Raw genomic sequence first — 27,310 nt, 5'->3', positions numbered from 1 at the left:
CTCAGCTTGACACCAGTTATTACATATTAAGAAAATCAGGGCTTAAATTTTCCTGACAACAAAACACATTTTAAAAAGCTCAACCTCCCCCCATTGTGTCTTGCTGTATGTGATCGGTTCTTAAAGGGCAACTATTATGTAGCATTTTCAGGATTATACTTGCATGTATTGCACGTGTTTGTACTAGAACATGTTTACATGCTATAATGTAAAAAAAAAAAAAAAACTTTATTTTTCCCATGGCTGCTGCACCTGTATTCACCCTCTATATGAGACACTCTGCAGGAGCGCCTTCTCTTTAATCCCTCCTCCAAAAAAAGCCCAGTCGGCTCTGATTGGCCAACGTGCTTCCTGGAATCTCCGGAGCGGCCACTCAGTGTTTTACTAGTTACTAGCTACTGCAACAGCGTAGCTATATAGCAGGACTTTGTACCGTGAAAAAATCCCCAATAAAGGCTTCTAAACCAAATATTACACAACCGGCAGTCCCAGCAGTAAAGTGACCGGAATTTGGGGAGAAATGACCAGCATTGGCCAAGATTACAGCTATGTTGCGTTAGCATGTAGCTACTTAATAGTTAGCAGTATGCTAACGTTAGATTGTAGTGGACCAAAGCAGCACTTTCTACCATCAAAAATCACAGATAAAGGCTTCTGAACCAAACGCTACCCAATCGGACACATTTCAGCAGTAATGCGTCGCAGAATTCGGGAGAATTTAACAACATTGGCAGCCCAGATGACATTGTTTACTGCCGTTAGCCATGTAGCTAATTTAGTTGGCAGTTGACACTAATAGAATATAGCAGCAATTTCTACAGTCAAAAATAATAAAGGCTTTTAAACCAAAAACTACTAACAGAAAATGTTTCAGGAGTAATGTGACCCGGAATTGGTAAACTGGTGACCCACATTGTTGGTGACATTGTTTACACGTTGTTTACTACCGTTAGCATGTAGTTACATGGGACAATGTTAACACCGCAGTGGCTTAAAAAAACAGCCGAGAGTAGAACATTTTTTTGAAACCGGAGTGCTCAGAATAGTTAGAAATCTGAATGTTTTAGCTCACAGGGATTTGACTAATATACATGTACCTCATTATTTGAAAGACCAACATTATAACATTGTAGATAAGACAGAAAACACGGAAAAGCATAATATGCGACCACCCTTAAGCAGTTTCTGTATCTTGGGGGATACAGATTTGACAGGCTGTGGGGGGAGGAGCTATTGGGGGAGGGGCATTATGTGGTTGCAGTTGATGAGAAACACTGATGGGGTGATGGGTCATGTAATCAGGTCATGTGACTTGTTGCCAACAATCCAAACATTTGTGTAAAAATCCCAAATGGCAATATTTTAGAATGATTTTGTTTTAGAAAATAGTTTTTTAAGGATAGTTTTTGTTATGTTCTTGCAGTTTCTACAGTACAAGAGGGAGAGAGGTGAAGTCTGTAGTGTTGCCACCTGATGGTTCATCAGATTCAGAGAGGGAACCAGTGAGGAAGTTGAAACAGTTATGAAATGTTAAATTGACATCCTATATGGGCAATTCATTTTCCCATTTTTTTAATCTAATGTTGTATGGAAAACATTAAAGAATGTAGCTAATTCATTGTTTATTAAATGTTTTTGAAGTTGACATATGAACTATAAAAAATGATACAATGAAAAATGTAAACCCTAAGTGGGCAATGTATCTCGGGAGATACAGAGTGTAAAGATAGTAAATAAAGGTCATATTTTGAGAAAAAAAAAACATGAACTTGTGTCATTTTAGTCTAGCTACATTAAAAAATAGCAATGAATTAATTTTCCATCATATATATATATATATATATATATATATATATATATATGCTTATATATGCTTGACCCTTTAAGGTTAAAGTTGACGTGGCCAGTGAGTCCAAACATACACAATGAAGACCAACACTTGATGCAAGGTCATACATCATGTCATTGTTCTATTGTGTGGTAAAGAAAATGCCTAAATTGACTCATGGGAATACAATACAATACAATTCCCCTGTGAGCTTGGTTGAATAATACCTATACATATCAACGATTGAATACAGGACATGAATATAAATCCCTCCATTAATTAATTTCCCTTTTGGTCTTTCATGATTATCACTGGTTTTGCTGTAATGTCTGACCTTTTACGTTTCGTTTGCAAACACATACTTACACACAGAAACATGATACAGCCATTACAGCCAGTGCAACCTGACAGGAAGCAGTGTCACGTGTTAGCGCTCTTTAATTATTCCACATTTCTACTGTTGACAGCTAATTAGTGCAAGGAGGGGATGGATTAATCTGATTCAACATGCATCCTCGAAGGGGAGGAGAGGCTGGTTTTCAACAACACTGCAGCCCGGGCTTATTGTACTAGCTCCAAAGGGAATTTGATGGTTGTGGAAGGAATGTGGTGTCCATATTTACTATGTTACATTGTAACAAATATGTGTTAGTTTACCTCCGGCATGTATGTATGTGTGTGTGTGTGTGTGTGTGTGTGTGAGAGAGAGAGTGCATAACAGGCTTGCATAGTTGATCGTAATCTCAGCCTGTCCAATCCCATTAAATCAGCACTAAGAGGACAGCTCAATTTTATCGCGGTGCCTTTTTTTGTTTTCTTTTTTTAAAGCAAATGCAAGTTAAATCTATTCCCTTGGCTTGGCAATTCCCGGCAATCCTAATGTGGGCTGATAGAATCAGTGCCTGGACAATCAGCAGGGTGTTCCCTGCTTCCACATCAACCTCTCTTGTCCTCCTCTAGCACAACCTGATGAAAACAAGAGACATACCTGTCCAATTAGACCTCCTGCTATTATCTGAGAGGAGAGAGGAGGTAAGGGGGAATGGAGTCAGGGAGAGATTGGATAAGGAGCTAAGTCCCAATTGAGAATCAATCCAGCTAGTGCAATCAGCGGGACGTGGACGTGACAGACTTAGATAAGGATTGTTTGTCCGCTCTTTAAACAAGCACTGAATGAGAGAAACTACCAAGTTGTAACTTTTAGATTTAATGTGTGCTATCTTCTAATATTTCTGAATTGGCTGTGGAAGATTAGGCTTTGGAGAGTTTTTAGTTTTCTTCCATGCCTGCTGGGGAGAAATAGTTTTTGAAAAGCGAAAGAGGATGTGCTTATAACGGTGGGTGTGTGTGTGTGTGTGTGTGTGTGTGTGTGTGTGTGTGTGTGTGTGTGTGTGTGTGTGTGCGCTTGCGCCATGCGCAGAAGACACTGAACCAAGTCTCTGCAAAGAACATGAGAGAAACATTTTGACAGATTTAGCTCAAGGCCTAGGAGGGGTATTTTAGATGTCACCACAACTCCTTTCACTGGAGGGAGATAAGTGAGGGGTGGTTTGTCATTGCTAAAAGTGGGCGATGCAGCAGAGAAGGAGGAGAATACGACCGTCTGCCTGCATGTCTCCATGTTTGCATTCCTACATTTGTGTGCGCCACCATGCCTGTATCCAATCCACCCAACCATCCATCTACATACTGTATCCATTTTCTCTTTCTCTCCTGGGCGTGTATCAATTTGATCTATTAGTATTTGATCTACCAACAAATATAACACGATGATGATCAACACAGTTTTAGTTGAAGCTCATCTGTTTAGTAGTGTGCATCCAAAAAAAAGGTTGATGCACAAGTTGCTATAGGGAATTTTGTTGACTGTGCTATCATCAGAGACCAGTAGGGGTCAGTATGAGGAGGAAGTGCAGAAAAGGATCAAACATTGTCTGGGGGAGCTTTCTTTATGCAGGAAGTCACTGCCTGCTTAGCAATAAGCCCACAGAAGTAAGTAAAGTGCTCATGTGATTGAGACAGGATGACTTTGCTTCGGTGCTCTCTCCTCCCTGGAGACTACAAGCAGCGTTGAAGAGACACTTAATCAATATGTAGCCCTTCCATCTGACCCTGTCTGTCTCCTACAAGCGTTCTATTCGGGTTTTTTTATATCTCTCCATATCCACTCATTGATTCCTGGTCATATCAAAATAAAACGGTTCAAAGACTCAATTCACATTCTCAAGACAGAAAAGAGCAAACGCATACATGCAGACGCTCTCACACACACACAATTCATAATCCCTTTTTTTATATGAACAGATGCGAGTTCGGCAATGCCCTGCTCACCAAGCTGTGGTGATTTTCTATTTGCAACTCCTACAATAAAGTTGAAACTGTTTCATGAGACATTTTATTCTCGCACTTCAGGTGGTCCAACCCCAGTGTGGGTCTAGCCTATTTGGTTTTTTTTATTCTTTATTGTAGACTTTTACTAACCCTTAGAGACATCCCAAAATGTTTTATGTAGAGAGCGAACGCTACCTTTTGGTTCAAACTTTGAGTGCTAAAGATGGCTGATAGAGACAAATGAAAGAAATTACTTTATCTTGTGTATTTACAGAAAGAATATAATGTCCTGTAGCCCTTAATATGGTACATTATTTTACCTGCAACGCCTTTTACAAAGGCTGAAAGTTAACATGAAGTTGGAGGATTGTTTATGAGAGACTTGGTGCTGAGTGCTCTTGGCCCTGCTGGCCTAACATTTACTGTTTACAGTTCACCTCCAGGTCGTCATGTCCCCACTCATCATTTATTAATGGAAATATGCACTGCTAATTGCTAATTAGCTCGAAATTGATGACTCATAGCGGAATTTTTTGCTTCATTAACTGGCTGTTTATCTATTGAATTAAACATGGCAGAAGGCATACAGGATGTGTATTAGGAGCAAGATGACAGACAAAGGACTTCTCTGTAAGTGTGTGTGTTTACCAGAGAGGAAGAGAGACAGTTTGAATATAAGTGAGTGAGTGACTGTGTTGTGCGTGCACAGGTGTGGGAGTATGTGTCTGTGTGTGTGTGTGTGTGTGTGTGTGTGTGTGTGTTTGTGTGTGTGCTCACACGAAGCATGTCAAAATGATTCAGTGCGAGATGCAATGAAAAATCACACAGGATGTAAAAAAAAAAAAAAAAAAAAAAAGGCAGCAGAGGATGGTGTGCTGAACATAAACCCAAGATGTGTAGATGTGTGATGTGTAGACACCAAACATCAAAGGCCCCATTCCAACATTTGAAGTAAATGAGTTTCAGATTGGCATGGCGCCATCTGGACACCAGACCAGCCTTCTGTAGACATTGATCCACAACTAAGAGCCTCCGAAGGCAAACTAAGGTGGACAAGCGGAGACAAAGAAAGTGAAATCAATTTAGAAGATAAGAGACGATGCATAAAAACAAAACTCACAGTACTCACGGTGACTCTGAAAGGTGTAGCCGCAGTGGACGTGGCCTCCATTGTGGGTGTGTTCTTGTCTGAGGAGCTGCCTGGCATGCTGCGTCGGCGACCGGTCCTTTCAGGAGGAGACTCTGTAAACAAAGAGAGAGAAATTTAAAGACCAATTTCGCATTTTAAAGAGGTAGCTTGACATTTTGGGAAATACGTTTATATTTGCTGTCTTGCAGAGAGTTACATGAGAAGATTGACGCCACTCCTAGTGATGGGAGTAAGGGTGTGAAGTTCGGGTTGCCTAATGGACTTGGACTGCTGCAAGGGAAAGGTATGATCTGTGTGATCTAACATATTTAACCATGACAAACCTTAGCCCAGGAGCATTCAACACGTGCTTGTAGCTACACTACAAGATCAAAGGGAAATGTATAAGAACCCGCAATGTGGGTACATCATGTTAACACTGGACTGCATTATTTTACCCATTCCTTCATGAATGCATCAATGAGTCCATTCAGGGAGTAAAAGGCTGTTGCTTTCCATTTCCTGATTTTCCCACCCTTTACTAAAATTTAGCAGATTAGGGTTGGGTACCGAGACCCGGTGCTAATACGGCACCGGTGCCTTAACGACCGGTATCCTCTGGACCGAATAGCAACGCGGATTTCGGTGCCTCATTTCGGTGCCACTGACATGCCTGCGCTTCTCTCTGATGCTCCGAAACAGACGTTAGAGGCAACAGAAACATTGCTGCATGTGACACTAATTAACACTACACTCGACAGCAGGTAACGTTAGCCTAACGCTAGCTAGTAGCTGGATTAAACACGGTTAAAATGCTGACAGCTAACATTAAACAGCGTAAAGTGTGACTGTGTTTCACACCAGGACGTAACAGTTTGCAGCTGCTGTTGTCGGAAAAACAACACTGCGTTCACTGAGACTGGTGCATTCAAAGTTACTGTAAAATACCCTTTTCCCATCTGGTGGTTGTTTTTGTCGTTCAACAGCAATTTACAAGTGAAATAAGTTATTGTTAGAAGTTATAGTTATTACATTATTATTGAATCATTTAATTTTGACCATATGGCCTTAGCTATAAACAAGCCATTCTTTAATGTCACCGACTGTCGTTTAGTACCCTTCTTTTTTTAAACTTTCTTAAAAAGTATCAGTTCAGGCACCGTTTTAAAAATATCGGTGTAGCACCGGTATCGGAAAAAACTCAAACGATACCCAACCCTATATCAGATAACTTAACGTGTACAACCAGTACAACATAGTATCAGATCAGTATAAAGTTATGGAGCCAAAGACGTGGGTGTGAAGAAGCAGCAAATCTGGACACGTCCATCAGGAATGCGAGAGATGCTGAGCACACATGTCTCTGCAGACTTCAGCTAGCCATCACTGCTAACTACTAGCTCGTACTAGGTACAGAGCAAACTATCATCAGGTTAGTCATGTGATGAACTAATATAACCCCAAATGATGAATGGAAAGTTTTTTTTAGACCACTATGTTCTGTACATAAGCTGCAACTCTAAGTACAACACATCCTAACATGTCACAGTTGCGTTTCCCACAATGAGGGTCCCGACTAGGCCAACAGATTTGATTTGGGATATTTACTCTGAAAAGTAAATTTAAAAATAATACAGAAAGTGTAGAAATATAGAAAACTAGGGTCAGATATAATCTTTTGAAATACACCGGGTCGTTGTGTCACTGTGTCCGTGTTAGATAATTTAAATGAGATCTTTGACTGTCTAAAACACTGGAAACTAATTCAATTAGTGTTTAATGTCTGTGGCAGTGTGACTCTAATAAGATGAAACTATGAAGCAAATCCTCCTCTCTCTCTCTCTCTCTCTCTCTCTCTCTCTCTCTCTCTCTCTCTCTCTCTCTCTCTCTCTCTCTCTCTCAATCACTACACTATAGAATATAATATTCAAATGAGTGTTCAGCATTAATATTGGGAACTTCCCACTAACTGCTGATCCAATCATCTCCAGATTTAGTATGCATCATCGCTGGATTCTTAACACTCTCTACACTAAATGTTATCAAACCTTGTTCTAACATGGTGCCTCGTGGACAAAATATAAGGATTTGTAACAAGTGAATACTTGGTATCTTTACAAAGCGTGGTCATAATTCTTTATCAGACCTTTAAAACTCATCTGTAAAATCAAAATGTGATAAGTTTTGGCCACTACGTGACTTTACAGTACTGAACTTAACAGTGCTTGGACACCACAAACTGCTCATTTTTGTATAATTTTTTTATTCAACTTGTTCAATTTAGAATGTGCAACTAAACAAAGAGGCAAAAAATGGATGTACCAAATGTTGTGCCAAAAGTAACATGACATTTGCATTTCTAATAAGCCACACACACACTTGGGAGTGCAGCATGTGTCACCTCAGCGCTGTCCTTTCTCATAGCTTGTCAAACTGAGCTGTGCTAAATTAGCTGTCTGCCTATTTAACAGGCTGGTTGACTGAATTAGCACACACTGTAATTGAAGAACGAATGGCGGAATAGCACTTCCTGCTGTGCAGAGCACTGGCTGGCACCCAACCCCCATAATTCTCAGCTCAACATAAACATAAACACAGTTTGCAACAACAAACAGCAGACACACACAACATGCTCTGACGCAGAACAGGCGTCCTCAGATGTCTTCAACTCTCTATGATTAAAAAAACAAACAAAAAAAAAACGTAACCATCTGGATCCTCTGAGCAGTGATCCACCTGTTCTGTGGAGGTTAGGAGGATTTGGTTTTAAACTAGCTAGTGTGTTAAGGCTGTCTTGGTTGTTGTATTCCAGAGGTGAGAAATGTGCAGTTAAGAACGTAGACATCTGCATTAGCCTCATTTAACATCACTACATCAGTGCACAAAAGGACACAAGACTCAGTACATGACTGATGAGAGTGGGCTCAACGTCAAATCTCTCTGAGCTAGTCTCAAGTCCTTGAAGGAGAGTCAAGTTGGTCTTCATAAGCATATTACAAGGCAAGTCTAAATGCCAGACTTTCACATTTCTGAATTGAAAAAAGACACAACATTTTAACATTTTCTTTTCAACGCTATTAACCCTTGTGTTGACTTTGGGTCAAATCGACCTGTTTTCAATTTTTTTATATCAGAAAACATGGGACGTAGAAATAAGCGCTGAAAATGTGTAGAAGAAAAATGTAACAATTTAAAACGTTGGAAAAAGCAAAAACAAACTCAAAGTCAAAAACTACTAGCAACTAAGGAGGGAATAAAGACAAATACATATTACTAAATGATTAATCTAAGAAAATGAAATATGTAGCCTTTACACATATTGTAACGCATTCATGCATTTTACTGTACTATCACAAAAAAAAGTTCATAATGCAACTGTCAGCTTCACACATAAGAGCCAAGAAACAATTCTTATTTTGAATTTGTGGCTAAATCAATCAATCATGTATTTCAAAAAGACATGTTGCATTATGAATAGTTTGTTTAACGAAACATTACATTGCATGTGCAACAAGAACAAATGGGACTTAAAGCTATAGTGTGTAGTTTCTGTCGCACCCATGAGGAATTCTAAGTAATGACAACACTGTTGGCGAGTCCACATGATACAAGCCTTCCATGATCGCACACAAGACCCCCTCCACGCAGTTGCTAGTAAAAAAGGCGTCAAAAACGTCAATAAAAGTGTTTTTTTCCAAGGTTGACGGGAAGACAACACAAGGCTTAAGTCATTCCAACGCAAATGTCTAACAATCAAATATGTAAGGTTTACGGCCATGCAAGTATCCTTATTTTTTCTTCCTAGAAGTTTACCAGTCCAAAACAAAAGGCTTAAATGTTATTTTAAAATGTCAAATCAAGGATTTAGGGTGTTACGTCTTAGATAGTTTAAATCTCACATCAGTGTTAAAGTGTTAAGTAGGGCTGTACGATATGAGGAAAATATGCGATAACATTGTTGAATATCGCGATAGCGATATTACTTGCGATACTGTAAACAAATATTAAACAAATACTCAGTTCTGCATTTCTGCTGCTTTCAGCATTCTGTTAAAATACAACAAATGTATTGTTCAATTTAAAACAAATGAAAGGAAATAATTTCCAACATTCTGTGTATTTAATAAATTTAACATTAAATTGAATATAAAAGGCACGATTAAAAAAAGAATGACAGTTACATTTTAAAGTGAAGTTTTCGACTGATAAAAAAAATCTTTTGTGGATCTTTTGCGATATGTCGCAGCCTTTCGCGATATGTGTATTGCGCCAGTTAATATTGCGATAACGATTAAAAAAACAACAATATATTGTGCAGCCCTAGTGTTAAGTCATCATTTTTGAGACTTAACTCCGACTTAAGTCCAAATCTCAAGCTGAAAGTCCCAATGGCCATGACCACAGGTACAACGTATTAAAATAAATAGTTTCTGCATTTGTAGCAGGGAGACAGAGCTGGTCCCATTCATAAAAACAAATGGGGATCATCAGTCTCTAGCGATGTATTAATTATGTTTGTTTGGACTTGGCAACGCTCTAAGACTGTCAAATGGAGTTTCTCAAACATCTGACTCTTCATTTGTGCAACTTTCGTTGTCTCACTGAGTGGCAGCTCTGGATAAAATGCTACAAGGGCTGTGTAGAAACACTAAAAAGGACTCTAAATGATGACAGTTAATGAATGCTTGTGGAAGTGGGCACATGAAAACCTGCTCAATCCATTTTCATGGTGCAACATTTAATAAAAACTGGAATACTAAAAACATTTAAAAAATCTGTCGCACTTCCTCATTACAATAATTATGGTGGTATTGAAATGTCTGCTGCCATGAAAACAAGTGTATTTAATGCTTTTAAATCTGAAAATCAATCATCAGTAAATAGGGCTGATAAGGTAATCACGAACAATGACTGAATTAAGTCAGTGGTGTGAATTTCCGTCACAAATTATTTCTGCGTTTAACTTCACTGGATTTACCCCTCGAGTCTTCTTAATTCCTTTACGGAAATCTCCCCACTTGTTCACAGCTGGCTGCGCTCAGAGGAGAGCTCTCACACACAAACATACATCAATTAGTTGTGAGCTAATTGCTGTGTGAAATTGCAGTGCGTGCTTCCACATGTTGTCACCATCTGTGTGTAATGCATCTCTACAAATGCATGGAAAATTTCCCTTGCCACAACGCGCTCCTGTGTCTCTCCGACTCTAAAAGCTCTCACCAAAAGCAAACAGTAAACAGACACTCGCGCTCAATAAAACCTAAATTAAAACGCAAATTCCAAACTGAAGTAAAATCATCAAAGTGGCTGGTTTCAGAATGGTAACACTTCCCGTTTTGAAGACTGTCTAACTGCTGTGGAATAAATATATGTTGGTATCTGAAGGTTTATGAGTGTTTGTGAGCCTCTAGCATGCACAGAGGCATAAATAATTCACCCCCCCCCCCAAATCAAAACAGGCCGAGGTAATGAAGTCAAAGACTTTAAATGCTGTGGCAAGCAAGATGTGCAAAATTCTTCAACAAAAACCCATCCCGAAACACGTCTAATGTTCAGCAGTGAACAATACAGCCGATTAATTAATGAATAAATTAATTAATTATAATAGTATTTACATAAATAATGACATTTGCGTGCTGAAAAGGCAGAAATTGTTGCAGAAATATTCACCAGAATGCAGGAAATGAAGCGTTTGATGCTCAAAATTTCCTAGGGGACGACCCAGACACCCTGGTTATAATTTGTCCCCCCTAATGTTGAAACAAACGTTTTCGCTAGATAGGTGGAGATCTCCCCCCCCCCAAAGTTACGCCCTTGAGCATGCAAGACTTGATTTGTTAGGTCAATCAAAGGGTCAGAGAAGGCCTGCAGACAACAGCTGCTGTGTCAAAATGGGAGGTATCTTTGAACTACCAATGCCATCTAATGCGTTATATGTGACTTCCTTCCCATCCGTTGAATGCATATCATTTTCTAAATTTCCTTATCTTCCACCTTATTTTCCTTATCAGAATCACGTAATGTTCGTTCTGCTTCACCAATCCACTTTCTTCCCTCTGTGTGCTCTCCGATTAATGTTCTCTTCAAACCTCGATCTCTGAATTTTCTTACTGTATCTTCACAATATCATCTCGTAAATCTAATCAAATTCTCATCTGTCGTTACCTTCTCACTGCAACTCTCCCGCTGTTATTCTTCGCCCAAAAGTCACACCACCACCTCTCCATCCTCCCATCACCACCTACCCACAAATAGAGCCATTTCTCTGTATTGATTCCACCCACCTCCAGGCTTCCTCACAGTTGTTTAATGGGACCCTAAAAATGCCAGTGAGAGCCCTGTGGGGCCTAAAAGCTGCACAGACCAGATGATAGTCACCTGCATTTCGTGCACGTGTGTCCCCGTCTGGCCAACAGAAAAAGGTGCAGTGCAGCCTGCGAGTGAATGCATCTCTTTGTGAACATCACACAAATCATTCAAGAAAACAAACGACAAATGACTCTTAAAGAAATAGATCCGACTTTTTGGGGAAAATAATTCACTTTCTTGCCAAAAGTTATATGAGAAGACTGATAACAGTCTCATGTCTGTGAGTGTGAAGCTAGTGACAGCAGGTGGTTGGCGTAGCTTAACATAAAGACTGGAAGCGAAAGTCTGCACAAGTTAAAGGACAAAGAGAAAAAAAAAATATAAACCAATAAGCACCTTTTAAATTCACAAATTAACATGCTGAATGTTGTCAGTTTAATCCATCCATACACAAATTAAAGTGTAAAAGTGAAGAAAAATAAAAGTTTTACAGTGGTCTTTTCAGCACTTTGAGGTTGCCAGGCAACTAGAGGAATGAATATTTCAAGCTTGAAACTTTTCCTTGTCCTTGTTCTTTATTTCATATTTAGTTTTTTGTACAGAATCAACAAACACGATACAAGACGTTCATTATTTTAATAACCTTTATGCTAATCTCTTCACCTCATCCATCCATCCATCCATCCATCATATCTAAAGCTTTCTTCCATTAACATTCAGTTATATAGGTCAGACTATATATTTCCAGTGGTGGAAGTAGTATTCAGGCTTTGCTAAAACCACACTGTAAAAATACTCTGTTACAAGTAAAAGTCTTGCATTAAAAATGTTACTTACGTAAAAGTATGTAAGTACCATCAGGAAAATGTACTTAAAGTAAGAAAAGTAGAAGTACTAAATGCAGAAAAATCCTCACATTTTAGAAACTGGAAACAACAGTTCAGTCAACCAAACGTGTTTAATCTGATAATCATTTTAGCTGTACTTGTATAGGCCTTATATATTGTTGGGTAGTTTATTTTATAATAAAACATTGTATTTTATAAACTACATGTGTTTTGTGTGCAAATACCTTAATTTGTAAAGAAACTAGTAACTTCAGATGTCAGATTAATGTAGTGGAGCAAAGAGTACAATATTTCTCTCTGAAATGAAAAAGTACAAGTACTTAAAAGTTGTACTTAAGTACAGTACTTGATTAAATGTACTTAGTTACATTCCACTACTGCATATTTTGCTTAGTGCTTCCCGACCAGGCGTGCTCCATCCAGTGACCAGTGCCAGCTAACCTTTCCTTCCTCCCAGACCTCACCAGCACAGGACATTCCAGCTTTCAAAACGTCTGTAGACAAAAGGTGGGGGAGGAAAGGTCCAAAGCCTCTCCTACTTCTGAAAAATAACTGTGGTGTATAATATTCTCAAACGTTTTGTGCGTTGCTATCAAGGCGAGAGAAGCAGGATGAACATGGTATGACTGATTCATGTGTGAGGTGTGCAGTGTGTGTGTGTGTGTGTGTGGTAGAGCGAGGGCGAAGTGAGAGAGCGACGGCGATTAGCTTCGGAACGAGTAGCGACTCTAGAGTCATAGTGAGAGAAAGTGTCTCCCCTGTGTTTTCTGACCAAGGTGGGAAATGTTAACCCTCTCCTTGATTTACCATATTATGAATCCAACATATTATTAGCAAATATATATATAACAGCCTATCTGTGAAAAAAACAAACACACTGATGATAGGCTTACTGGTCTATAGGTAAGGAAACCACTAAGGTAGCATCCCACAGATCTAGTTAATCCTGAGGATTCACTCTGCCACATGTATACTTAATAGTAAAACATGATTTATAAAATCATGCCAAGAATAATTATTTTAATAGCTTAGTATTCTATGCACATGAAAAGGTATGTAAAGTTTCAGGCCGCCCACACATTATTGTAGGCCCTGTTTAATATGCTACTTTATTTTATACAATATATGTAGTAGGGGGTCCCTGATCCGTCTCTCTCGGTAAGGGGTTCTTGGCTTAAAAAAACGTTGAAGACCCCTGATCTAAGAGGAGAAAAAGGAATGGTGATGAACATTTAGCAAAAGGACGTCTTTTTTTGTGTGTGGCTGTGCCAAAGTGATGTATTTGTATAATGATGAGGACAGTTGACTTTCTGAACACGTGGTTCTTTTCGCCTGGAGTGATGTACTTTCTGATCTTTTAGCGCTCGAGGAGCTGGCTGTGCTAAGTGGCTCCGTGATGAAAGAGGAAATTCACAAAGGTTGTTGTAAGCAAGTTGTTGTTGTTGTACAGGGTATTTCATCTGCCTACAAATGATGTTGACTTTAAAAGAACATTCAGTATCTACACTCTGTCCTGCTGGTATTACGCTAGTGATTCCTCTGTTGATGTGGAGTCCCTCTACGCCACTGAAAAAGATCTGTCATCTGCGTACGATCTCGCTGCAACATTATCTCAACGTAACAAGCTAATTGAGACAAGCACAAACATGCTTTCCAACTTTTCCGTGGTGACTGGCTGGGTCTTCTGGCTGACTTATAGCATTTTGTTTCAATCAAAACAGACAAAAATAGCACCTTATCTGCTAGTTAAAGGTTGTTATAAGGTGAAGTTAGCAAACAGTTGCTTATATACACATCCAGCAGTTACGGAGTTTTTTTTGGAGTCCTGTTTTTTTGCCACCTGACGAATGTAAGGCCAACATTTACTCTGTTTTGGTCTCCATCATCTCCTAAAAGAAATATCTAGTGTCAAAACTAAAGATGTCCTGATCAAAGGCCCCAATACCCAATATCCAAGTCCTTTAATATAATATTCAGTAACTGACGATATGTATACAGTGCATTTACTTTAAAGGGGTGATAGAATGCAAAACCGATTTTACCTTGTCATAGTTGAATAACGACAGTAGAACCTGAAAATCGCATTGACACCTCTTTCCTCTGCAAATCTCACATTTTGAAACTGCCTCTGAAAACGGGCGAATCTCAACCAAGCTAAAAGTTGACGTCAACTCGTCAACTCCTCCTTATCTGGCTCTACCTTCTATCTTTGTCACGCCCCAACATTTACATAGCCCACTGATCTGGGATCAGTTTGTCTTGTGAATCTAGGTCACGCAGATCTCAGAAATGTTATACATTGTTCATGTGATATTTCATTACTAAATTCACTTCTGAGACTTTTTTATGCAAGAAATCAACTATGTAGAGCTCAAATATGGGCTGTTTTACAAAAATTGATGGCTAATTGCAAATTTAGTACGACTGTTTCGGACTTCAGAAGCTCCACAGTATGACGTGGGAGAGGCCAGTGCCTGGACGGATCGCTGGCTTGCTTCCCGGACTGGACACCTTCCGACCCCGCTGCGCGCTGGCTGGAGCTCTCTCAGGAGATACGGAATACTGGCCCAGAAAAAAAAGTGTTTAGGAGTAGACATCGGACAATGGAGTGGGACATGTGGATTTAAAGGTGCAATATGTAATATTGTATGTAATACTGGCAGCTAGCGGTTAAAATAGTTACAGCACTACCAATTCAAAATACTGGAGAGTCGTCTCCCCTGCCCCCTCCTGCCCAGACTCGAAGTTCACGGGGGTTGCCAGGCTGAGACCGCAGCATTCACAGCAATGTTGCTAGACGCTTTTCTCACATAGCCAGACGTTACTCCACAGCACAGCCGAGTAGCTAACAGTAGATGCTAGTCTCACATAGCCAGACATTACTCCACAGCACAGCGGAGTAGCTAACGGTAGATGCTAGTCTCACATAGCCAGACATTACTCCACAGCACAGCCGAGAAGCTAACGGTAGATGCTAGTCTCACATGGCCAGACATTACTCCACAGCACAACCGAGTAGCTAACGTTAGATGCTGGCTATATTGACAGTCATAAAAGCCCATGCTCACGTGGAGCTCTGTAACCAACTGACAGACACACTTTTTCGGCTTAAAATTACAGTATGAACCGGTTAAAAACACAACAACCTCACTGTCCTCTCCACACGCCAGTCAGGCACACTTCCTCGGCTTAGAATTACAATACGAAACGCTAAAAATACCACTACCTTGCCGACGGAACACACTTCATTGGCTTAGAATTACGGCAACAATCGCTAAACACGCTGCAAACTTACAGTCCTCTCTTTCCGATTTACAGCCCCCCTCTCGTGGTTTAAAATAACTCACCGTTGTCGGCTCCAGCCGCTGAAGAGGCTACACGCTGTAAACAGCCATGGGCTGCTTGCCTGGTCCTTCCGGTAACGTTAACAGTTAGCAGGGTTAGCATGGCAGCGTTAGCCAGGACCAGTCGGGATCACTTTACTGGCTGTCTCAATTGTTTTTGCGAGTAACCAACTCGGGTACTCTAGCTATATAATAGTACACAAATGTTGAAATGACAAAAAATGCCCATCCCTAGTAGCTGTGATAAATTAGCCTGAAGCTAATGCTTACCGGTTCAGGAGGAAATAAGCCAACTCTGCGTCCTTTTGGGATCCAAGCTGTCTCCATCTTTCAAATACATCTCCAATATTTACCAGGGGGTTGTTACGTCTCTGGTCACGCAACTATTCGAAACATGCGGTTTTCTTTTTTTTTATGTTGTTGTTTGCTGCTTTCATGGCTGTACTAACGTTACAGCTGTAGTGTGCTGGGTTTACGTTTTTACAGGTATATCTGGCAACCTGGCCTGCCTGTCAAACTGGGCCGTTGTTAACAACACACTGATCAAAACATAAACATAAATTCCGTCACGGAATGTAAATTTCAAAAAGAAAAAATACTGACATTAGCATTGTTGTCAGAAAAGATAGTATTTCAGTTTAACATGTTTCCTTAATATCTGATGAGGCATTGGTGTCAATTTTGGATTTATTACAGTACAAATATTACATATTGGACCTTTAATGCAGCGGTGCAGTGGACTGGCAACGGGCGGTGCACAGAAGCTACCTGCCAGCGGCGGTTCACGGTACGTAAACTTTTTTTTTCAAACATGGATCCTTGGGGAGTGTCGAAAGCATAGGTGTGTGTGTGTGTGTGTGTGTGTGTGTGTGTGTGTGTGTGTGCGACACACTGGAAAATGAATATTCTAAGGAAACTCTGTATCTAGTGCTTTGTACAGTAACATTAGTTGATGAGTTTATGTGTCGGGTCGAAATGAAGTTTGAAGCCAGTGGCGGCCAGGTGTGTCTGGACATGTCTGTAGTTTGGAACGTTACAGTGTGAAAGCTCAGCTGCCGCTGAGAAAAAAAGGGATTGTGTGTGTGTGTGTGTGTGTGTGGAGTGCGGTCTGTGTGTGTGTGTGTGTGTGTGTGTGTGTAGCACTGTCTATATGTGCCTGTGTGTGTGTGTGTGTGTGTGTGTGTGTGTGTGTGTGTGTGTAGCACTGTCTATATGTGCCTGTGTGTGTGTGTGTGTGTGTGTGTGTGTGTGTGTGTATGCGCGCGCGCACGCAACCAACCAATCAGCGCGCAGCTCATCTAAATATTCATGAGCATACCATACCATCACAGAGCTTTATTAGGACCCATAAAATAGCACTCGGGCCATTTTCAGCCCAATCAATGTTACCCTATTAGGAGAACTTAAGGAACAGTGTGAAATACCCTACATAATCATTCTATCACCCCTTTAATGTTGATACAATCTGTATCTGACACATTGAAATAACAGCAACTCCAAATGCAGGAAGTCCTGGTTTATAAACTTATATATAAATTATATATATATATATATATAGATAACTAAATTAAAGATTAACTGGGAGAATGCAACTCCTGAGTGAAAAAACTTTCACATATATGTAGTCACTTAGATCCACTATTAATATTAAAAATAATTTAATTTAATTCCTATTAATTACATCCTTTAAATTGGGTATTGGAACAAGGCAGACAAATAATCCAACCTGTGCTCATCGAACTAATGAGTAGTCTGAGTACAGGATAATGTTATCAACGGCAGCATGTGTCGGCATTTCACAAAGTCTATACCCTGAGGGCTGAAAAGTAGCTTCCGAAGAGATTGAAGAGTTCTTGTGTTATGACAGGAGGAAAAAGCAGAAGATAATTCAAACACACAACACACAACACACACACACACACACACACACACACACACACACACACACACACACACACACACACACACACACACACACACACACACACACACACACACACACACACACACACACATATCCACACACATACATTCTCTGTGGGCCGGTGAAATGTGCAGCAACAATCACAGGCTGTCAAACTGTGTTTACTGTGTTCTCTCTACCTGAAGGACCATCTTCTCTTGGTCCACACCACCTCTCATCTCCCCTCCTTCACAAATACATCCCTTTTCTGTTTTTCCCCTCAAGTGGAAGACAACTAGAACTTGTCTTGACTGGCTGATAGTGCTGCAACAAAAACAAAAAAAAAAGCTCCCTCTGTCTCTGGAATATAAACTGTGAATTAATGCCAATCAAAGAGCAATCTGCCAGAAAGAAGATTGCTTTGTTCATTTATTTTGCCAGAAAGCATAGCCTCATTTGTGGAAAATCTGACTCCCAGGTGGACAGTGATCCATGTAATGGAGGTCACAGTGGAGGCCCACCCAGGCGCATGCTGTATTACAGGCACAGCTTTGAACTGTCAAGCATTATGGCTTGGCCTGACAACGTGTGTTGGTGTGTGAGAGAGACAGTGAATAGGAGAGATGGGGGAGAGAGTGTTTGGTTGTGTGTTGATGCACACAGACTCTAATGTGTTAACACTGAACTGTGAGGACAGCTCTGGACTCTTGACCCCTGAGATGTGGTATTTACACAGCGCAGAGATGATGGGGTGATAAAGAGGTGCTGCTTTGTCTCCTTGGAGCGACTCTGTGTACACGAGGGACTTGAAGTGAATCATTTCAACCTACAGCAACCGCTAGTGCAGAAAACAGTCAACAGTCACTTAACTTTCTGCTAACATTGTGGCCCACGATCTGCAGTCGACTGTGGCGGTGATAATACAAACATCACAGCCGCCTGAATTTATATCTGAATTAAATATTAACTAATCAAAATGGAATATGGATCATAGGGTTTTTCCTGCATAGAGGAATTTTTGGCACGCCCCCAAAGAGGTTTTAGCCAGCCCCAACGGACCAGTAGTGCTAAAATGTTAAGAATTGAGAGAGAAAAATGGCAATTCATATCCTCTTCTTTTACCAAACAACCGTTGAACAAGCAGAACATAAACTTGAATCGGAGCGCTAATCTCAGCTTTACTGTCCAGAGTCAGCCTGTACCGGTGATTTTAACGGTAGTATTTATATATTAATATTCTTTTTTTAAGCAGTATTGTTAATTGGGGTTACATTTACTCAAACATAATAGGCTGTTATTTCTTCATCAAATTGTCAGAAATAACAGGCAAATGCATAATTTCTGTCAAATAGGGTAACACAGACTCATTACTGTCGTGCATAGTCACCCCCCAAAAGGTCTATTCTGAGTTAGGAAAAACCCCGGAACAGATCCAAAAGGTGTGTGAATCATAGCCACCCAATGAACAGTGTAAAAGTTCAGATATTGGGAGCATCAAGCAGCACCACAGTTGATTTAAGATGGCTTTTTTCCCGCCAACAAACTCAGGGATTCTATATTCAACCCTGTTCAACTGATATCCAGAGAGAGGTGCTCTGGTTCATGTTATGTTTGGCACATGCATGACTTTGTCTGCAATGTGTTATGGGAGGGCAGAGGAGAGGGGTGGAGGAGGAGGAGAAGAGTGGGGTGCAGAAAGAGGAAGTTTGTGTTTGCGCAGAGGGCGATACAGCAGCAACATTCCTGCGACTGTCGACTGAGATCCTCAATAACACCCACTAGCAGACACACAGATATGAAACAAACACCCTTGTGCAGGATGACACACATACATACATACATACACACATACATACATACACACACACACATACATATATATATATATATATATATATATATATATATATATATATATATATATATATATACACACATATATATATATATATACACATATATATATATATATATATATATATATATATATATATATATATATATATATATATATATATATATATACACACATATATATATATATATATGTGTATGTGTATATATATGTGTATATATGTGTGTATATATATATATATATATATATATATATATATATATATATATATATATATATATATGGCTGCTATATGTCGACAGGCCTTTTTCAGGATGACGGATGGCAATGATATTCTATAGTTCTATAGCTATTTCCCCAAAATTGTTCTTTGGCTTTGACTTGTAATCTGAGTTGATATGTATGGATTAAGGGGGATTAGGCTGCACCTGTCCCCCTGTTATTGGACTCTTTTGGGTGCTCAAAAGCCCTGTGTCATCTGGCCCATCTCGCTTATTCACCAGGCTGGGAGGGGAAACGGGGGTAGATAAGGACACAGATTCCACAGTTGAGCCTAAAATCAGAAAGTAAATAATCCTGGGTTAAACATTGAGATGATGTAGAGAGTTCTGGCGGGTTTCACTTCACTGCTTGATTTACTTTGTTTTATGTTTAGTTTTTTCACTCATACAGTATATTCTCCTACCTAATTGCATACGCTACAAATTAAGGAAACTATATCAAAGAATGAGGATGCCTAAGGTGATTAGTGAAGCCTTTGTTTTACTAAAACATGACCTTAATTATAGAGAGGATGCTAGGGCACAGACTGCATAAACAGATCAAAGGACTCATCGGTTTTAGAGAAAAACTGGAAAAAAAGGATTCCACTGGCCATGACGTTAAGGTCTGGCACTACATGGCACTCCTTAGCTGTAAATCCCTCCCCATTAGGTCCATATTTAAAGTAGATTAACACAACTCATTAATACAGACTTGTTTCCAGCCTTCCTCTGTACATAACTGGAACATAGGCATCGGAAACCGAGTCATTGTTATTGTCTGTGTTGTTCTGATTTCCCATCCAACAGCCTAATTTCGGTCCTCTCTTCCCATCAGCACACGCATACACACACACACACACACACACATACACACACAAATCTGGCTAAACAGCCTGACAGAAACTAAGCATGACGCAGTAGCACAGATCAAAAGTGTTTCTTGGTACTGACCCATTGAGAATATGATTACATGCAAAAACTGTCAGTGGGCATGCATTATTGAGATGTTATTGAGTAGCTCAAACACTTCCTTGTAAGCTGCTGGCTGTAGCTCTTTACTGTTGTGATATCTGATGGATTCACGTAGTTTGTTACTTTGCATTTTAATTGCCTGATAACCGATAAAGTTCATCAATGAAAAAGTGTGCCTTTGGTTCGGCTACAGCTCTGTGTCCGTCCCCCTGCTTCGGCTTCACTCCCCACTGAGTCCGACTTAATGTCCCGCCCGCAACACTATCGGACTCTCTTTTACTGTGTGTTATGTTGAAAGTTTCTAATGTATTAAATACTTGCTTAAAGAATTCAAACAAAGTTTTGTGTTGGAGTTTCTAACATTCCAAAATCTTAATTTTGATTTAAAGATTTTCATTTTCACGGTCAATGCATATGGGTTCCATATATCTATCTATTAACAGTTTCAATAAATACTAATAATCGTTATCTGTATCGGCCTTGAAAAAAACAGTATCAGTCGATCCCTAATTCGTAACACAGATGCCAGCTGGTGCTGGAGTTGTTGCCAACTTTTCAATGGAAATACGGGTCAGCAAGAATAGAGCGAGATTAATGGTAGGAAAAGAAGAATGGCAAGTTATTTCTGCCAGGGAACAACCAGCGTGTTTGGGTGATACACCTCGGGGAGTAAAAAAAACACAAACCCTAACGGCTAACGTCTATCTGATACCACGCAAAACAACGTGACAGCAAGCAGTAACAACTCAAATCAACTAAGCAAGGAATCTGCCCGACATGAGGCAAGACATAAGAGACAGAAACCTAACTTTGATAAAGCCATTGACTTTTTTCAGAATGAGACTTTCCACAAAGTTTTTTTTAGTAGAGCCAAGACAACTTTTCTATGGAAAGTCCTTTACAATTTAAAGCGGTTATGTGTTATACAAAGACTCAAAGACTACAAAGAAGTTTGATTGCATCAAGAGATTTGAAACACGAAAACAAGTTCCGCTCGCTTTTTCTCCCCGTCAAGCTGCCATTCTTTGAATAAGAATTTTGGTATGTAAATGTCACCAACCCCTGTGAAAGAAAAGGAAATAGATCCAGAGTGATGTGAGGGTGAACCAAACCATTCCCACACTGACATGCTGACACAACACATGAGCTCAGGGTCTGTCCCAGACAGTGTATAAATAAAATCCTCAAGATCAACTCACAGTGTTTATGTATTTTTATTCCTCGTATGGCCTTTAGCAATATCACATTTTCTAGCTGCAGGCACATAGAACTGTTTACTTGGGAGAAAAAGTTTATTTTTCTCCCCACAAGCCTTATTTGAATGAATTAGAGGAAACACACACACACAAACACACACACAAACACACACATTGAGGGGTGGACAGTATGAATAAAATCGTCTAGCAGTGTTTATGTAATTGTATATTTACATTAATATTGCAATAGTGGTATAGTACATTTACAGGAAATTGGACATACTGGATGGAATTTTTTTTTTGCTACATTCAATGCATTTAAATGCAAATGTAACCAAGTCACCGCTTTCTGCAGTAACTTTATTACATCAGTATCTCATAACCAAGACACTTGGTTTCCATAATCAGGGAAGGGTGTTAGAGAATCCTGATGAAAAAAGCATATTTCTTGACAATGTGTTACCGGGTTTTTAAATCCGATTTTTATATTAACGCATGTGCATCACAAAGACCTGCAAATTGCCACTTGAGGGCAGCAGGAACAAAAGTACACTGACCTAGTGTTATGTAGTTGGCGAATGCAAGTCTTTACGTTTGGCTCTGTTTTGCTCTCCACTAACTCATAAAAAAACAAAAGCTTTATCTGCTGGGCGCCCGGATAGCTCAGTTGGTAGAGTGCGCGCCCATATATAGAGGTTTACTCCTCAATGCAGCGGGCCGGGGTTTGACTCCGACCTGCAGCCCTTTGCTGCATGTCATTCCCCCTCTCTCGCTGCTTTCATTTATTCAGCTGTAATAAATGAAAGAAGTTTTATCTGCTAAAAACCTCCAGAATGTTAACCAGGTAGTTGCTAACTTTATGTGTCTGCTGTTGCTGTAGACTAAGCTGGTGAGAGCGGTGAGACTGACCCATAAACAGTTAAGTTGTAGGCTTTAAAACCCCAAACAATGAGTTGAAAGATGCTAACAGCGCTGAAGAGCTGAGGGAAACCACATTGTTGGGTGATAACTCTCTGTGGGTTCATCACTACAAGCGACTTTAACATACAAAGGTAAAGGTACTTTATTGTCACATACACATACATGTAGCGAAAATCATTCTCTGCATTTAACCTTCAAGGGGCAGCCAATCACAGCGCCCAGGGACCAACTCCAGATCTGAGAACCGGAGAATCGGAACCTAGTACATGTTTTTGATGGTGGGGGGAAACCGGAGCACCCCGAGGAAACCCACGCAACAGGGAGAACATAGGGAGAACATGCAAACTCCACACAGAAAGGCCCAGGACGAACTGGATTCGAACCCAGAACCTTCTTGCTGTGAAGCCACAGTGCTAACCATTGGGCCACCATGCTGCCCCTAAAGTAGTCAAGTAGTCATGTGATCCCCTGTTGAAATTAAAAATATGGATTATAGCTGCTTTAAGAAAGCAAAACGATGGGTGCCCAGATAGCTCAGCTAGTAGAGCGGGTACCCACGTGTAGGGCTCAGGGTTCGACTCCAACCTGCGGCCCTTTGCTGAATGTCATGTCTTCAGCTGTTCTGTCAAAAATAGGGGCCGAAAATGCCCAAAAAAGAATCTTAAAAAAAAAAAAAGAAGAAAGTGAAACGAATGAGGAATATCAGTCACTAAAAAGTATGAAAAACATTAATAATGATGCTTATGATGCAAATCCAAAGACAGCTACATTCTTTGCAGCATTAATAATCCCTTGCTGCCTATTGTTTCAATAATAATAATAATAATAATAATAATAATAATTATTCATCAAATGCCATTCTGATTAATTCTGCCAATAGACCCACTTAGAAGTCTCTAGAATGCAAGTTTGGACATACAAAGCACAACCACATCTTCTTTTAACTATTTCAACTACAAAAATCAAAGTGTGTATTGTTCTTCAAAGTGGTCTTTTGCTACATCTGGGAACAACCTCCACTCAGCCTGTGCACGTCACTGCGTATGTGTAGTGTGTAAAAGTTCTTCTAAGGGAACCTTGCACTTAGCCACAAAGATCAAGGCAGAGTGTGTTGGCATGTGTCTTTGTACATAGGCTCAAATGCATATGTGTGTGTGTGTGTGTGTGTGTGTGTGTGTGTGTGTGTGTGTGTGTGTGTGTGTGTGTGTGTGTGTGAAAGCTGAATGATACAGAGTGGAGACTTCAAAGCTCCTCTTTCATCAGATAAATAATCAAAGTAAAGACATACAAACCAGACACCTGCACACTGTTTGTCACTCTCTCATGCCCATGTCTGTCTTTGTCTGTCTCTCACTAAAGGAGACTGAATACACTTACATAATGCAAGTTATCTAAAAAAAAAAAAAAAAAAAGGTTCAATTTCAGCGAAAGAGAGCCTCATGTTTTCCTGCCTGAGCGGGTTTGTCTCAATAAAGCTTGCATCATATCCAACGCAACCGGGCAAGAGATACACAACATACTTCTACTTAATATGTTGTTTGGCAAGTTAGAGCAGTTCACTTGGAGAGAAAATAAAAAAATCAATAGGCTGAAGATTGCACTTCTTTTCTTTCAATTCAAGTAACTTGAGCTAAGCCTTGGGGCCAGACTTATCACTATAACCTTCAAACACTGCCTCCAGCAGTGAGTACAGGAGTACTAAGGCAAAAAGGCAACAAAGAAAAGAAACAGAGTGCTTGAGGACATGGGCTAACAGAAAAATAAGTGGTTATTGTATGGAATACTAACTAACTGACATTTTTGGTTTCTAAAAATACTAAATATTCACACCCAAACTGGGTGGAACTCCGCAAGTTGACACTGAGCTGTGAGCTGTGAGCTGTCAGGTGTTGGTGGTGCAATCTGAGAGTAGCATCACCTAGTGAATAGTGACGCCAAACTGTCATCTTACTCGGTTTCTCATGAACACACAGACACAGGAGCGTAAACACATTTGCAAAAGTGTAGCCATGGATTCTGAAAAATAATGTTACTATAAAAAGTCTTTCTTATATGAAAAAAAGAAAAAAAAAGAAAAAGAGTTTGAAAAAGGGGGAACTGCCTCTTCTAGTGTTGCGTGCACAAAATGTAACCTAAAGATAAATACAATAAAACACCACCACAAATACGCACTTGCTAATCAGAAACACAGACTGTCCAAAATGATGATTGGCCGGTTAGTTATCTACAGTATCTGTGAGCTTTATCAGCTACGGTATGTTGCAGGAACAAAAGTTACTAGACTGTACGCACACTTCTGCATGGTGAGCTTTTTAGTAGTAGTATTTATTACCCCTGCTGACAGATGGTCTGGAGCGGCTGCGGGACCGGCTTCGCTGACGCTGCAGTCGGGACTTGCCCAGGAATCTGTAGTAGTACGAGGGTCTCCCAGATCCCTTCCTAGTGACCCCAGCCATGGTGCTAGTTTCCACTCTGAAGCCCAATAACAACAAGATATCTCAGCAGCACTGAAAACAAAGTCCTCCTGAATCTGGTATCAGTGCAGATAAACTCCAGGCGGCATTCCCACGGACTGCAACTCTGTTTAACGCAAACTTCACTCAAGAGTCCTCTGGCAGACGTTCACATCTACTTCAGTTGAAGTCCTCTTGGATTGTGTCGTGATCAAAACCATTTCCCATTGGACAAAGGAAAAAAAAAAAAAAAGAGAAGATCAAACCCTCACACCTCGGTTTAATACTTGGGTTCTGTCCCACAAGCTCGGACTTAAGCTCCACCTTTTGAACACTCCCCCTCAAAGTTTCCCACAGCAAGATCCCAGAGGCATCACATCCGGAATACTGTGCGAGTGTGTATCCTGAATGACAGGAAAGCTGTTCCTGTACCCAGTGCCGGAGTACAGTAAAGAGATTTTATAGACAGTCAGAAAGCCAGTCCCTCTGTTGCATAAAGCAGTAAAGGAGTCTCTTGTAACACAGTTACGCACATCCAAAACTACTATCTTCAACTCCTGTGCCTCTGTGTGAGTGTGTGTGTAACAGACAGAGAGAGAGAGAGAGAGAGAGAGAGAGAGAGAGAGAGAGAGAGAGTGTGTGTGTGTGTGTGTGTGTGTGTGTGTGTGTGTGTGTGTGTGTGTGTGTGTGTGTGTGTGTGTGTGTGTGTGCGTGCGTGTGTGTGCTTTGTGACTGAGAACAACAGAAGAAAAGTTTGGGCTGCATTGAAAACACGCATAGAAGGGGGCTTCAGAGGAATGGACTTAACAAGACAGCTATCAGATTACAGAATGTTTAATTTCCCTCCATCAAACAAACTAATCTGTTAAAGAATCACAGATAAGACAGCATCTGGTGCAGTAAACAAGTTTGACATCAAATAAAAAAAATTAAAGAAAATTCCCACTCTTAGTGACTCCTGATCCAGTCATAGTCACGTTCCTGGTTTTACAACTTCTATCCATCTTCTTCATCAATCTTTTACAACTTAACCGCTTTAAATTTGCCTCCCTAGGCAAGAAAGGCATGGCAGGGAGTGATGGTCTATCAGAAGCAGATGTAAATAGGCACCGTGTCAAACAGCCAATCAGAGTGTGCTCGGAAGGAGAGGGTCAGGCATGTATGTGTGCGCGGTGCACAATAGGGTTGAGTGATATCAGGATTTTCACATTGTGATTTTCAGCTTACAAAAAAATCATGATGATTGACCACCCTTATAACACGCTGTAAATTAATGAATAAGAAGAAGTAATGTGATAAACCATTGTTTACTTATCGTGTTTGTTTTCAGGATGTAAAATGTGAATTTCTATACAGTTGTAACATCTGAGGACAGAATTAGTCAGTATATGTGTCCAGGTTGTTTTCCTCTGAAATTTGTGCAGAGGGCAGTGAGACAGGCCCACACTCCCACACACATTTTCTATTTGTCTTGCAGCTGACAAAGTGACCGAAATCCACTCTAAAGCAAAGTAAAACCAATGGGTGACTGCGTGTCATTTTGACATTTGGCTTAAAAAGCTCGGTCAACTTCTGTAAACCATCTGATAGACACTATGGCACACGGTGACTATGAACACAGACGTGAAACAGCGGTTCAGAAATGTATCCGCAGAACCAAAACTTCAAGGCAAAAGTCACAAAATTGACCGTACTACGACTGACAAGTGACTTTTGGGAAGTACAGAAATAAAAAGGAAAATGGCCACAAAGACATCATCAGATAAAAAATGCTGACGTGCGAACAAAAGCATTCAACAACGGTCGCAAATATGCATGGTCACAAACAACAGCCTGAGAGAAAAAAAAGCAAGTGTTCAACCTCTTTGTAATCAACGTCCCTAGGTCTCAAGATAAATTAATTGAAGTCTTCCTCTCCTGCTCTCTCATACTCTCCATCATCTGCATTGCCTTTTCTT

At 40.2% G+C, this 27,310-nt stretch overlaps 1 protein-coding gene across 8 annotated transcripts in view; it reads right to left on the bottom strand.

The window, feature by feature from the left end:
• The window catches only part of LOC114570634 (disabled homolog 2-interacting protein), a 176,294-nt gene that overhangs the window by 82,788 nt on the left and 66,196 nt on the right, over positions 1 to 27,310 (bottom strand). For 5 of the 8 annotated variants that reach the window (XM_028601015.1, XM_028601016.1, XM_028601017.1 and 2 more), the window contains one exon: positions 5,280 to 5,401. In XM_028601015.1, the coding sequence (XP_028456816.1) occupies positions 5,280 to 5,401 (122 nt within the window). Of the gene's footprint in view, positions 1 to 5,279; positions 5,402 to 25,231; positions 25,735 to 27,310 lie in introns of those variants that run through there. The other 3 variants (XM_028601018.1, XM_028601020.1, XM_028601014.1) reach the window with 3 other exon arrangements.

This window comes from Perca flavescens, chromosome 16, assembly GCF_004354835.1.
Source record: "Perca flavescens isolate YP-PL-M2 chromosome 16, PFLA_1.0, whole genome shotgun sequence".
NCBI lineage: Eukaryota > Metazoa > Chordata > Actinopteri > Perciformes > Percidae > Perca > Perca flavescens.
This window is presented reverse-complemented; position numbering and strand designations above follow the sequence as displayed.